We start from the raw sequence: 14,873 nt of genomic DNA, 5'->3' as shown, positions 1-14,873 counted from the left end.
CCCTTCCCACCTGCCTCAGAACAGTGGGTTCCCTCTTCCCCATCGTTGGGATGATGTTTTCCAGGATGCTGGACCGGTGCTGGCTGAGTCAATGAGGAAAATAAGCCCCTCAATAAAGGCTGGTAATGAATGTGTAATTTTCCATTGATAGTTGAATACCTCCAGGGATGAGGCGCTGCCATCTCAGCTGCTATTTTTTGTCATGTAGTAATGCGTCTGCAAGGATAATTGCGCCGTTCCCTCAATAGCAGAGGCAGGAAAAGGCTGCGAGAGCCTGGACTTTTCTTCTTTCGCTGCCTCAGAACAAGCCCACGTCTTTGCTGGCTGCTGCTGGCTCTGGCCCAGTCCCTCAGCCCCAGGGATGCTGCTGAGACCTGTTCCTTCCTGGCGTCCTCCACTCCCGAATCCACAGAGAGCCCTGGGTGAAGGGGGTGATGAGCAAGGAGAGGAGCCCCTCCTGGTTCCGTGTTGCTGGGTGCAAGCAAGGGGCCGGAGCCCGTTTTGGAGGCCCTGGAAACCTGCTGGCCCTGCCTCTGTTTCAGCCCAGCAGCTCCCATCGGGAAGGGATGCTCCCAGCACTGCCCATCCCCATAGACGCAAGCACCCGTGTGGGCTCCCGCTGCGAGTGTGGGGTCTCTCCTGCCTTCCCTCCACTGCGAACTGGGGCATTTGGGACCTCTCCTGCCTCCGACCTGGAAGCGCTGCCGGGAGCCGGGCCCAGGCCTGCTCAGTGCCCAGAGCACCCCGGTGCCCTCGGCAGCACTGGCCCAGCTCCAGCTCTTTGTTATCTCGGGGGAAGTCAAGCATTTCTGCGCCGTGTTTGCTCACCGTTGTGCAGGGCGGAGGAAAGGCAAACACGGGCCTTTTGTTCCCCTTCCTCCTCTCCCAGGGTCCATCTGCCTCTTCCTCCCCCATGGGACTCAAGACTCAGCTCCCCACAGTGCACATCCCAGTGTCCAGCCAGGATGCTGCCATTCCCCTTCCCCACCACTGACTCAAGACATCCTTGCCCGGACCCCTCCAGGTCCTGGCTGGTTCCAAGTCATAGAATCATAGAATCGTTAGGGTTGGAAAGGACATTCAGATGCTCTGGCTCCCAGCCACACCACCGGCCTCCTTTTATCAGCTCAGAGTCAGGATGCAGACAGCTGAAACCTCCCACCTCTTGCAGTCACTGCCCAGTCGCTGCAGCAGCCCCCGCAGAAGATGCTCGGCATTCCAGGCTCTCCTTCCCGGCCATCATTCCCAGCCTTGGGGTGACGGTGCCGTCCCTGCAAGCCTGACAGCGTCCATAGGGTAGCGGCCAGGAAGGAGCAGCTACAGGCCCCTGCCTGCGCCACCGTCCTGCTCGGTGCATCCCCGTCCCCAAAGCCGGGAATCATGCGGTGCCTGGGCTGGGGCCGCTCACCCGCAGCACCGGGGCCTGCAGTGATGCCCCTGAGACCCTCCCCTGGCACGGTGCCCTCCTGTCTTTCCCCAGCGCTGCCCCATCGGGTCCTGGTGGCACGGCTGACCCCCAGCTCCTGCAGCCACCCCGTTAAACCACTTGATGCGCTCGGCGAGTCCTCCAGCTCCGAGCGCTTCCTTGTACTCAAAGCCCGGCGGGGACAGCGGGATGCATCCTGCCGGGGGGGGGGGGGACGGACCCGGCTCCATCGCGCTAACCCCGCTCCGCGCTGGGCTGCGGGGGACACGGGGCTGCTGCCGTCCCGCTCTCGCCCGCATCCCTGCTCGGGGCCGGTCCCATCCCGACCGCGGTGCTCCCGTGGGCAGGGGGGGCCGGGTGTCCCCGCACCCTCGAGCATCAGCGGCCCGGGGTCGCGGTCCCGGTCCGGCGGGGCTCAGTGCGGGGAATTGCGGGGGCGCCGCGCTCGGAGGATTACGGCGGCGGCGCGGGGAAGGAGCGGAGCCGCCGCTGCCGCCGTATAAAAGCGCGTTCGCGTCCGCCCCGCCCGGGCTGCGGCGGCAGCGGCGGCTCCGCTCCAGGTGCGGCGGCTCCGGCAACTTCCAGCTCGCGGCGTCGCTCGCTCCGTCGGTTCGCTCCGGTCCCGCAGCCGCTTCCCCGGGCGCCGCGGCCGCTCCGTCCCATCGCGTGCCTCGGGCCGGCGCTCATCGGCGCCACCGGCTCCTTCCCGGTCTCTCCCCGTCCCCTTCCCGTCGCCGGCGCCGGTTCCCCCCCATCTTGTCCCGCGGGTCCCTGTCTCCCGGTGCCCGCTGGTCGCTCTTCGGGCCGCCGGTCCCCGGTGACGCCGCTGCCCCTCCGGTCTCTTCCAGCCCAGCGCCCGGCAGCAACATGTGGCTCCTGGAGCGGCTGCGCGGCGTGGCCGAGAACGGGTCCCGTGGCGCGGGGCCGGAGGATTCCCCCCGCGGGTCCCGCTACAGCAACGTCCTCACCCCCGACAAGATCCCCGACTTCTTCATCCCGCCCAAGCTGAGCGCGGCGCCCGCCGAGGCCGAGGGCTCCGAGCCCCCCCCGACGCCCACCCTGGGCCCTTCGGCCTCGGAGCAGGACCTGGCCGGGCGCAAGCCCCCGCGCAGCCCCCGGGCCTCCAGCCGTCCCCGGGCCCGCCACATCATCCAGATCGAGAGCGCCGAGGACTGGACGGCCGAGGGGGGCTTCGGCACCAACGTGGACCCGCAGGCGCAGACGGCCATGTCGCTGCCTTATGTACCCAAGGCTCAGACCTCCTACGGCTTCGCCACGCTGGTGGAGAGCCCCCACACGCGGCGCAAGGAGTCCCTGTTCCACAGCGAGCACAGCAGCCTCTGCCCCTCGCCGGCCACCTCGCCCAGCGCCCAGCGCAGAGCCAAGCTCAATGGGGAGAGCGGTCCCCGGACGCCCGCAGACCTGGGCGCAGCCCTCATGCACCCCGGGCGCTACTTCAGCGGCGGCGAGAGCGACACCGGCTCCTCGGCAGAGTCCTCGCCCTTCGGCTCCCCGCTGCTGTCCCGCTCCGTGTCCCTGCTGAAGATCTTCAGCCAGGAGAGCCAGTCCAAGATGATCAAGCTGAAGCACTCGGTGGCCCGCAACAGCTCCTTGTCCACCGACGACAGCTCGGCCGATACCAGCCCCAGCGCCCAGCGCCGCTCCCGCAGCGCCCCGGCCGGGACGCAGCCTCCGACCGCGCTGCTGCCGCTGGATGCTCCGCGGGGCCGGGATCGGGAGCAGAGCCTGAGGCTGAGCCGCGGTGGGAGCCTGCGCCTGGCCGCTGAGTACGACCCCTCCAACGCCCGCCTGCGTGTGCGGCTCGTCTCCGCCGAGGACCTCTACGATGCTCTGGTCGACGTGCGCAGCATCAACTGCTGCGTCTCGCTGTGCCTCAACCCCGGGAAGCTGCAGAAGCAGCGCAGCACCATCGTCAAGAACAGCCGCAACCCCGTCTTCAACGAGGACTTCTTCTTCGACGGGCTGGGCCTCGGCCACGCCAGGAAGATGTCCCTGAAGCTCAAGGTGGTCAACAAGGGCAGCAGCCTTAAGCGGGACACGCTGCTGGGGGAGAAGGAGCTGCCGCTCACCACCCTCCTGGCCTTGTAGGTGCTTGCTCCAGCCCCGGAGGGAGCCTTTGGGGGGGGCCGGCCCTGACCCCCTGCCCTGCTGGAGGTGTGTGGGTCCCCATGGGGATGGTGGCACTGCCAGAGGCTCTGCCAGCTGCATCCCTCCTTCAGCAGGGCAGGCAGAGGCCCTGCTCCCCCCTTGCTCCCTCCTGGAGTCCTGCTATAAGCAGGGAGCCACCATCCTGTCTCCATCAGGAAGGATGGAGGTCACCCTCTGGGCTCTGCCCTCCCTGGTGCCCGCGCTCTGCAGCTGGCCAGCACGATGCTTGGAGGTGGGTAGGTCTCTGTCACCACCTCTGCCAAAGCCCCAGCTCCTGCAGTCAGGCGATCACATCGATCTCAGCTTTAAGACAAGTTTCCAGTCTTGGGAAGCACGGAGGTGACTCAGGAGCAGGCTGAGGGAGGGATGAGTCCGGTTTGGGGCTTCTGAGCCTTTCCTGGGCTCTTTCCCAGCCCTGCGGGCCTGCAGATGTGCGAGTTGCCTTGGTCTGACACCCGCAACCTCCCGGGACACTCTCCCTGTGTCCCGTCCCCCCCCAGCAGCATCCCTGCTGCTGATCCCTGCAGGAGACTGCTCACGGGTCTGCCCAAATCCGGGAGTGCCCGGATCCCGCTCGTGCCCATCCCTACCTGCAGGAGGGTGACACCAGGCACAGGCACTGCCAGGAGGGTACCACTGGGGCTGGATGCTGCTTCCTCACCCTCTGCCCTCCATCCCCCGTGGTGCTCAGGGGTGTCAGCGCCCACCGGGCAGGAGGGATGTGTCCCATGGGGCCACAAAGCCGCTGCGTGCAGCGGGACCTGCAGGGCTCTGCAGTATCCCTTTGGTCCCCACCAAATGCTCCCATCCTTTCCCATCCCGGCCGGAGGTACCGGGAGCCTTGTTGTTGCTTTGTGTGGTGCTCCCCGGCCTCAGGCTCTGCATGTCCCTATGGAAGGGAGCAGGATTCGCAGCGCTCCCATCCCTGCCTGTTGCAGCACGCGTGGACACCCGCACACACGTGTCCCTCGGTGTTAACCTCTGTCGGTGGCAGTTGATGTTCCTTCCTTGTCCTTTGCAGCAGATGGCACGTTTCACTGGTGGCTATTTATATCCCAGGCTGATCTTTCCCTGCCTGTAAATACATTCCAGGTACGCGAGGCATGGTTCTGGTAGCGCCGTGTTTGCATGTCGGGGTGTGTGTATGTGTGTGTGTGTGCGTGTGTATTTGGGGTGATCGTGGCTGTTTGTTGAGCTTGTGGCTGAAAACGACCCGTGCGGGATGGAAGGAGCAGACTCCTTCCTCCTCCATGGGGAAGCTCCCCCCTGAGGCTTCCCACCATAGCCCAGGAGCCAACATGGGGATAACCCTGACCCCCGAGCGCCCTGGGGGCCCTGGGGGCAAGAAGGGGACCCTGCTGCTGCTGACGGCCCCGTGCGTGTCCCATTGGGGTGCTGTGGTCCCCAGGGGTTCTGCACCCCCGAGAGGCTGATGGGACCCAGGGGAAGGGGAACAGGAGCTGGGCAAAGACTTTGGTGCTCTATGAGAGGGTTTGGGGGTGATGCACCCCCATGGCAGAGCCTTTGGCTTTGGGGAAGGGGGATGCTGAGAGCAGGGTCCTGGGATGCTCCTTAGGTTGGGGCTGGCCCTAGGGGAGACCCAAGGGCCTGGGGGCTTGTGCTTTTGTCCCCATGTCCCCCCTGGACTCGAGTGACCATCACAGAGCCCTGGGCTGTGCTGCTGCAATGTGGGAGCTGGGGCTGTGGCCTGGCTGGGTATTTCCTCCCTTGTAGCTCTTTTCTACTGTTCCTGCTTTGATATTTCTGTGGCTGGATTTAATGATGCATTTTTGGAGTGGAAAACAATACGTCTATATTGATATACCTGGCTGGAATGGTTCTTTACAGATGACTCCCCCTTTTTAGTGCAATAAAGTAATTTCTAACACAGATGCTGGTGCTGCTCAGGCTCCTGGTTTCCTCCCAGCGATGTTCCCTTTCCTTTTCAATGCCGTGGCTGTGGTGTCCCCCCCATCCCTCTTAAATCCCCCCCCATCTCCTTGTCGTGGAGGAGCAGAGCTGCACCTCTGGGGCTGCCCAGCCATGGGGCAGTGACCATGCTGCTTGTGTTGCTGCCCTTTCCTGACAGTCTCCGTGTGCTTCCAAAGCTCTTTCCCGATCAGCCGTGGGGTGAGATGGAAGCAGCTCTCCCCAGGGAGAAGTGGGAATGTGGGGAAAGGGGCTCTTGTGGGCATCACCTGTGTGGAGATAGGGAGAGCCTCTTCCCATGAGCATCCTTCCTCCTCCTCGGCTGTGCTGGTGATGAAGGATGTGATGCTGCGTTTGGGCTCTGGTGCTGCCCTTGGGGGAGCTCTCTGGGGGGCAGCTGAGCTCTGACCCCATGGCAGAGCAGGGCTGGAAGTGATCCCTGCTGCTTCCCATCTCCACAGCCCATTCCCCCTCCAAACCCTGGCTTGGTGTGAAAACCAACCCGATGCAACGGAGCACCCAATGCTATGGAGCTCCCCGATGCTCCGCAGTACAAGGACTGTGAGTGTCGAATGAGCTGCTCCCAGGGCAACCCCCAGCCCATCTCCCTCCCCTGCCCTGGCTGTCAGCATTCCCATTACCCGGGGGTTCTTTATCCCCACTTCCATGTGCTTTTAACCCCCTGAAGAAGAGAGGGAGGTTCCTCTGTTCGGTAAATGCCATTCTTCTGCTTTCCCCTCCTCTAATAATTTGTCATTGTGGGGAGGAATCAAAGGCCGGGAGCACTAAAACAGCTCCTCCTGCCCCCACAGGCGCTTGGCAGGTACCAGGCTTCTCAGCCCTGCTTTTTCTAGAGGTGTAAAGCAGCAGCAGTCCCTCATGAGCCGAGGCTGATGAAGCTGGCGCTGAACCCGAGAGGATGGGGTCAGCCTCAACGCACGCAAAGTGCCTGGGAAGTGTTCAACAGGGAAAGCGCTTGGAAGCAGCTGGAGCGGGGGGAAAGGGGCATCTTGTGGGGGAAGATTTAACTCTGAATTTGTAATGGCTTCATTGTGGGATGGAGACGCAGCTGCTTCCCAGGCTGGGGTCAGGCTGGGATGAGCCTCTGCACTGGGAGCTGGCTGGGAGGGAGCAGGGATACAGCCCCCCCCGCACAACACAGCCTTCCCGTGGCCGGGGTTTGTCTCCATGGACAGGGACCCGCAGGATCCCTGCAGGAAACTGAGGCGGAGGGAGGCTGGATGCGGAGGAGCCGGTGGCAGCCGCGCGTTCACCTGGGTTGATGCGCACCCGGAGCTGGGCTATTTTTAGTGCTGTTTTTCCACAACGGGAAGGACTCAACTTGCGAGAACATTGCCTGGAGCTCGCTCAGCAGCGGTGGGAGGCACAGGAGGGGCTCAGGGTTCAGCCACAGCCGGGCTGCGCTGCAGGGATGGGGGTCCCCAGGGAAGCCTTCCCCAGAGGTGTCCCCACAGAAGGACCCCCATCCCCAGTGGGTCCCCACAGTGGCTCCATCCCCACTCCAGATTTTGGGTGCTGTTGAGGTTGAGGGAGCCCCGATTCCCGGCGCTCCCCCCTTCCCCCCCCCCCCCCCCCGGCATTCCCGGCCTGTCCGTATCCATGTGTCGTCCCCCCCCACCCCCCGCGACCCAGCTGCCGATTTACCGGTTTGGTCAGAAAAAGCATCTTCCCGTTGCCTGGCAACGCTCGGCCGCCTGGTCCAGCGCCGGGGGCGGGCTCCGTGGTGGTGGTGGTGGTGGGGGGTTTCGGGGTGGGGGCTCCTCCTCACCTGCAGCCCTCACTGGGGCTGTTCGGGGCTGGTGGTGGGCACGGTGCATGTGGAGCAGGAACAGGTTTGCGTTGCCAGTGCTGGGGGGCTGTGTGATGGCACTGAGGGGGTGCAATCACCCCTCATTGTGCTCCCAAGGCAGCAAACACAGCAGCAACCTGTTGCCTTCCTGCTTCCTGCAGGACACGATACAGGCTGGTGAATGGGTGTTTGTTGCCATCGGATGGGACAGGGTGACAGAAACCTGGGTTCCTCCTGGAGCGAGACCCCTGCATCCATCACCCCCCAACCTCCCGGGGCAGTGATGGGGGACTGGTGACTGTGGGGGGGGTGGCCATTGCCACCAGCAGTAGTGTTGTGCCGTGGGGGTCCTGTGCTGGACCACTGGGATGTGGCTCTGGACAGCCAGGGTTGGCCATTGGGATGTGCTGGGTAGCAGTGAGCATGCCCCGGCTGCCGGAGAGCATCGGCCTCCCCTGGTCTCCTCCTTGGCTTTATTGTGAGCATTTGTCTTCCATGGCAGCATGTCTGGTTTAAAGCAGAGAGAAGAGACTCCCATTGCTCCGGGGAGGAAAACAGAACTTAATTGAATCCCACAATCCCTCATAGTCACATCAGGCTTGAGAGGAAGCCAGAGGAGAGCAATTCCCGTTCCCCCTTGTGCTCCCATCCCCATCCAGGGGATATGGAACCTCCCCCCCCCTCCGGGCCGGCAGCAGGGACAACCTTCGGCTCCTCCTTGGTGGGTCTGTAGGAGCCATGGGGTGAAAGCAGCCGCTCCGGGGTGTCCCCAGGGCTCTGCCTGTCACCGCCAGCCCCGGGGCACACGTTTCACTTTGCTCTCCTGCTTTGAGGCTGCCAATCCAACAAGAACCTGAGGCTAGATCCTGCCTCCGCAGCCAGGGAACAGCGGTGAGAGGATGGGAAGTCAAAGACATTCACGCAAACCCCTGGAGCTAGCGTGGCTCCGAGGATGGATGAGTGCGAGGGCAGAAGCTGCTCTGTGGGGTGAGGGATGTCTCCCTGCCTCTGCTCGCTGGCTGCCTGCCGGAGCTCCAAACGCTGCCTTTCAAACGTTTGCAAAATGCCCCAAAGCATCAAACAGGCCCAGGTGGGAGGCAAAGAGAAACGGCACAAACAAAGCAGACGGGAGGATGCGTTAAACGCCAGCAGCCGCCGGCAAACACGCGAGTACAGCGCGGGCGGCGTTCGGGGCCACGGGCTGTTGCCCAAGGGCTGGCTCCTGGGCAAGGGGGGGCTCGGGCTGTGCCACGGGGAGCCCCCGCAGCACCGCGGTGGGAAGGGCTGGGAGATGCTCTGGATGCAGGAGCCGGGTGCGAGGCCGGGCTGGGACCGCCTCTGCCATCGCAGGCCGGTGATGCTGGACACAGCGCAGGGAGCTCGCCTGGCATTGCCATGGAAATGGAGATAATGGAGCGGGGAGGGCCGGGAGCTCCGGCAGCCGCAGCTTGACAGGGAGATACCTCCGGCCACCATCATCTGCCGGAGCAGCGCTGAGAGTTCCAGCTCAGTGCCCATCACAACACATCCCCTGCCCAGATAGCAGCAAACACGTCCCTGCGGCGGGTGAAGCCCTCAGCCCCTTTTGTACCCACGACAAGGGCAGAGGTTGCACCGAGCAGCCCATAAAAACGCCTATTGAAACCCTCCAACGTCCCCGCTGCCAGGTTGGGATGAATTCCCATCCGCAGCTCCCGATCCAATGCAATTGCCAGCTGAGATTGCTGTAATCACTAATCTTATCAAGCACATCAGTGTGGAGTGAGAGCACTGCAATTAGCACGGGCAGGAGCCGCAGGTGAGCTGCTGCTCGGGGAGTATTTATGTCACTTGTGCCAGGGGAGGATGTGCTTGATTGGTGCTTGCTGGGGCTGAGCTTTACCCACCCCGGGCAGGGTGGAATGAGGCAATGCCAGAGCCATGGAGCTCTGCAGGAAGCCGGCTTCTGCTGGGGAAGGATTTGCCTTTCCTGCTCCCCATCACCAAGGAGCCAAAACCCCCGAAGAAGAGGGTGAAGAGTCCTTGAGCAGCACTGCTGTGCCTTGGCTTGGCACAGGAGATGAATGCCAGCCTTAATCCTGGCTTTCCTGGCTCCGTCCCAGCCCTGCTTGGGTCCCCCTCGCTGAGCTGATGGAGATTTGGGTGCTGGTGGCCTGATCCCCAGCAACGCATCTCCCTCTGCAAGGCCATGGGGGAGGCAGCTCCTGCTCCCCATCCTCCTACAGGCAGCACAGTGGGGACCCACTGGTGTGCACCCCCCCAGTGTGAGCACCTGCATTATGGGGCCCCAGAGGAGCTGTGCCGGGGGCACTGTGTCCCCCAAACCCAGCAGATGGGCACGAACCTGCTCCTGATGGCCAATCTCTTCCCTTCCCACCAGCACTGGCTGCTTGCCCCCAGCATCTCCAGGCACAGCCATTGGGTGCTGGGAGCCGCTATGGCCACTGGGACCATTTGCTGGGTGCCATGGGCAGCTCCATGCCCATCCCTGCTGCCACCGGCATCCCTGCCTGTGCTGGCAAAGCCCAGAGGGCAGGACCAGGATCAGGCCGGATGTGGCTCACGGGGCTCTGCTCGTTTGTGTTTTTGCATCGGGGGACGGGGGGGGCTCAGCCCTGGGTACCACTGATGCTGAAGAGGGGCGCAGGGAGGCAGGGGGTGCTCGGGCATCCCCAGGAGCATCACTGATCCCTGCGCATGCGGGTACCCCCCCGATGGCACGCGTTTGGGGGTGCCGGGGTCCCCCCCCCTTGCCGCAGCTGCAGCGGCCGTAGGGTGGTGTTGCACGGGCACCTACCAAAAGCTTCTCACTTCGCCACCCCCAGCCGTCTGTCGCTGCTGACACTCCCTGACAGGAATAAACTCCAGCGCCCACCATATGTTTGCTGCTTCTGCTGCCTGCGCTCACTTGTTACTATATATTTCCAAAGCCTCTGTTGGTCCCCAGCGGTGATGGGGCTCTGATGATGAGCTGTGGGGCCAGCAGAGCTTCTGGCATCCTTGTGGCAGATGGGGCTGTGGAGGAGCCGATGTGCTCCGTAGGGAGCCGGAGGTTTCTGTATGGATCTGGTGGCTCTGGAGGTGGTACCTGGAGCTGATGGCATGAGCTGTACCGTGAGTCCTTCACTGGGATGGGGACATGAGCCTGTGTGATGGCTCTGGGTTGTGCTGGTGGGAGTCGTGTCCGCAGGATGGTCCCAAAGGAAAACAGCATTCCAGTGTCTGAAGGGGGCTATGAGGATGTTGGAGACGGACTCTTCATTAGGGACTATAGTGATAGGACAAGGAGTGATGGGTTCAAACTGAAACAGGGGAACTTCTGGTTGGATGTAGGCAGAAGCTCTTCCCTGTGAGGGTGTTGAGGCGCTGGCACAGGGTGCCCAGAGAAGTGGTGAATGCTCCGTCCCTGGCATCCCACATCCCGCATCCCATGCAGAGCTTTAATTGTACCTCAGCCTTGACTCCTGGTTTGAATTGCAGCCTAAGGAGGCTGGGGCAGCAGGAGAGGAAAACATGGAGCTGCAGGGAAACACACGGGGAAAGAAAAGAACATTTGCTGGTGACTGATGTGTCCATGGCTCTGTGTCTCTATGTGCCACAGCATCAGGAGAGGGGAGCTCTTCCCCGCACTTGGCAAGCAGAGCCATGTGGAGCAGGGTGAGGGGAGCGGATCCTTCCTGGGCCTGTGCTGCTTCCGTGTTATTATTAACCCCTGATGCACAAAAGCTGCTCCTTTGCCCCCATTCTGGAGGGGATTTTGCCTGTTTGCACAGGCAGGGTCATAGAACCCCAGCCTGGTTTGGGCTGGAGGGACCTTAAAGCTCCTCCAGCTCCAACCCCTGCCACGGGCAGGGACCCCTTCCACTGGAGCAGCTTGCTCCAAGCCCCTGTGTCCAACCTGGCCTTGAGCACTGCCAGGGATGGGGCAGCCACAGCTTCTCTGGGCACCCTGTGCCAGCGCCTCAGCACCCTCCCAGGGAAGAGCTTCTGCCTAAGAGCTCAGCTCAGTCTCCCCTCGGGCAGGTTAAAGCCGTTCCCCTTGGCCTGTCCCTACAGGCCCTTGTCCCAAGCCCCTCTCCAGGTTCCCTGCAGCCCCTTCAGGCACTGGAGCTGCTCTCAGGTCTCCCCTTCAGGAGCCTTCTCTTCTCCAGGCTGCCCCAGCCCAGCTCTCTCAGCCTGGCTCCAGAGCAGAGCTGCTCCAGCTCTCGCAGCATCAGCATGGATGGGGCAGGGGAGCGAGGATGCGGATATGGGGTTGGGGACAGGGATACCCCAGCACAGCTCAGCCCGATCCTGCTCTCTGCCATCGGGGTGTCCCTGTGGTCAATCACACAGCCCGGATGTGCTGCCCGGGCTTGTCCTCCCCACAGCATGGGCTGGGACCTCACTCCTGAACTCATTGACTTTGAGCATCTTGGAAACCGGCGCTTGCAAACAAACCCTAAGGAACAGCAGCAAACAAGCCCGGCTGTAGGAATGCGGCCTCATCCCACACTTCGGATCCCCCCCGTTCTCCCCCTTCCCTCCTTTGCCAAAGGGATTGAAGCTGCTGTAATAAAACCAGGGAAGAAAGCAAGCTGTAGCCCCCACCTTGACGCAGGCACCATGGCAACTGGATCAAGGGGACACCTGTACATTTCCATTCCAGGCTCCCACTATCTCAATAGACAGAGCAGCGCTAATTAAAACCCCAGCACCAGCAGCAGGAAAGGAGGGAAGGAGCCCGGGAGCAGGGCACTGGGGTTCAGAGTGCACCAGCACTGATGGGCACCGGGGGATTCTGCCTAAGAGCTCATCTCCATCTCCCCTCTGGCAGGTTAAAGCCGTTCCCCTTGTCCTGTCCCTACAGGCCCTCGTCCAAAGGCTCTCTCTGGGTTTCCTGTAGCAGGGCTGGATCCTGCTGGGGTGCCTGCATGGCTCTGGCACTGCCTGCACCACCCAGGGAGCAGGAGCATCCCCCCCATCACTCCGATCATCCAGGCAGGCCCCAGCATCCCCATGCGCATCTCCTGGGCTGGTCCAGCACTGATGGAGTCCAGAAGCTGCGCTCCTTGGGGATTGGGCTGGATTGGGTGGTTTTAACCATTTCCCTGTGTTCTCTCACCCAGCATGTGACACAGCAGGAAAAGGCAGGCACTGAGCCACCATCTCCCTTTGGTTGGTGATGGATGCGTCTCAAATCACTGAGGCAAAAGCAGGGGCTCGCACCACAGGGATGGATTCTCCCAGGAGGCTGCTTGTTTTCTCCATCCAAGCCATGGAGGACGCTCAGCAGGAGCCGTTCCTCCTCCTCCTCCTCCTCTCCACCCATCCCCGTGTGCTGAGGGATGCTCCATCCCCAACCAGGCCCTGCCACGGGGCTGCAGCACCAGGGGCTGGGCGAGCGCCCTCATCCCCATCCCTGCCCTCTCAACTTTGGGGAGAAGAAAATTCCTCGTTTCCATGGGAACCAGAGCAAGGAAAGTTTCTGGGGCTGCGGCTGGGATCGGGCCCGGGGGGAGAGGTGCTGGGACCCGCATCTCTCCCCTTGGGGTGCCCCATTCCCACCTCCTGCACCCCGAGGGGTGCCCAGCGCAGCCTGCGGAGCGCCGGGGCTCCTCGCCCCCCCTGCGGGGCTGTGTCAGGCGCCGTCTGACATCAGCTCAGCCGCGGCGACGGCTCCGATCTGCTCCTCTCCTCCCTGCACGCTCTCCCCCGAGGCGAAAGCTGCTGCTGGGAGAGCGGGGAAGGGCTCCGGCAGCATCAGCATCGCTGTGTGCGGGGCTGCAGGGTCCCAGCAGCACCGGGCCCTCCTCACCGGGCCCTCCCATCACTCAGCAACCGGTTGGCAGGGCCTGGATGTCGGCAGGGGCAGAGATTTGAGGCAGCTTTAGGGGTCTCCTTCCTCCTTCTAACTCCGGGACACTCAGGAGGCAGGGAGCAAAGGCAGCAGCTCCCTGTGGAAGGGGCACCAGGACCCCTCTGATGGGCTGCCCACCGCCCCCGGGACATCCATCCTTCTGCATCCCTCCCTTTGCCGCTGGGTACCAGGTGGATCCCATCTCCCTCCTTTGCCCCTAAGTGTTTGGAGTGGATTTGGGAGCAGGATGTGAGAGGCACAGCAGGCGCCCCACACCTTGTGGGGCCTTGGGATGCTTCTGGGGCTTCCTGCTGGTCCCCAGGGCACCACCACCCTCTGCAGCCTCACAGGATGAGGCCAGGACCCCCGAGACCCCCCATATCCCCTCCCCAGACCTTGGAGATTGCCTGGAGCAGGGGGTTAATGATGCATCCAGACAGAGCCTGACCTTTCCACCTTCCAGCTTCACCTGCAGCTCCCTTTTCCCTGCCATTATCTGCATGGATGCCTGTGGATTTCATTTCCATATTCATGGTGCTTTAATGACCATGTAATATCTTCATGTTCTGCAATTAAATGTGGAATCTTTCTTTTGTGGGGTTCTCTCCCCCCCCCCCCCCCCCCCCGTAGATTAGCATCTGCACAGGATCATTTGTGGCATCTGAGCAGAGAAAGGGAAGGCTGGGCAGGAGGGAGACGGGGTTAATGGAGCCTCAGCTCCACCACCAAACACCCTTCTTGCCATTGAAACCAATGAGGGTTGGAAGGGAGCAGCCCTGGCTCACCCTTTGGGGCAGCTCCTGTGGCTTTTGGAGTGACTTGAAGCCATGGAAGCACATGGAAGCACACACGTGGCTCAAAATGGGCAGCAAGATCCAAAGCATGACTGAAGCGCTGCTGGTGTCACTGTGGGTGCAGAAGGGTCCTGTGCCCCATCCCACCCCAATGGGACCCTCAGAGCCTCTCCATGCAGTGTGTGGTCTGTCCATCCCCCAGCAGGCAGCCCTGGCAGGGGGGAGAGGTGCCCTAGAGCAGGGCAGGGAGATGGAGATGGAGAACTCATTCCAGCTCCTATCGCTCCATCTCCATTCCCGGAGCTAATGGGCCTCTCTGCCGGCTGCGCCATCCCCTCCCTGGGACCCTAATTGGGTTTCAGCCCTGCGAGATGGATGGGGCTGGGCTGAGAGCGGAGCCGGGAGGAAGAGGAGGAGGCAGACACAGACCCCCCCCCCCTTGCCCTCCATCACCTCCTGCCCCTCTGCGTGCCCATGGGATGCCCTTGGGAGCCCTTGTGTGAGGTGTCTCCCATCACCTCATGGGGTGGTTGCTGGGGACAGGCAGCTCCCTGGAGCCATGGACATCCCCAGGGAGCAGAGCTGGGCTGTACCCAGCGGGTGGGTGGTGATGCTGCAGCCCCCCCCCCCCCCCCTTTCCCCCAGCTCTATGTGGCTCCTCGCAGCCTCCCCCTCCTTTTCCCTCGGTCCTTTTGAAGCTGCAGCTGTGAACAAGATGTTTGTGAGGCTGAGGCGCATTGAATAAAGATGGGCCTGCAAAACACCTTCTCCCGGGGCTGCCGGCTGGGAAGGGCAGCGCTGAATTCATTGGGAACGCTGCCAGGCGCTGCGGGAGCCTCAGCCTGGGCAGTTGGAGCAACACGTGCTGGCACCCCACAGACATGTGTGACACCCTGTGTCCACCCC

The 14,873-nt window shown here is 62.7% G+C and overlaps 1 protein-coding gene across 1 annotated transcript; it reads left to right on the top strand.

The window, feature by feature from the left end:
- Positions 1 to 1,955: 1,955 nt before the first annotated feature.
- Positions 1,956 to 5,448, top strand: C2CD4C (C2 calcium dependent domain containing 4C). The gene is made up of 2 exons (XM_065699736.1): positions 1,956 to 1,986; positions 2,275 to 5,448. The coding sequence occupies exon 2, from the start codon at positions 2,294 to 2,296 to the stop codon at positions 3,533 to 3,535; it is 1,242 nt and encodes a 413-aa protein (XP_065555808.1). The 5' UTR covers positions 1,956 to 1,986; positions 2,275 to 2,293; the 3' UTR covers positions 3,536 to 5,448.
- Positions 5,449 to 14,873: the final 9,425 nt, after the last annotated feature.

The sequence above is a fragment of the Lathamus discolor genome, chromosome 21 (assembly GCF_037157495.1).
Source record: "Lathamus discolor isolate bLatDis1 chromosome 21, bLatDis1.hap1, whole genome shotgun sequence".
NCBI classification, from domain to species: domain Eukaryota; kingdom Metazoa; phylum Chordata; class Aves; order Psittaciformes; family Psittacidae; genus Lathamus; species Lathamus discolor.
This window is presented reverse-complemented; position numbering and strand designations above follow the sequence as displayed.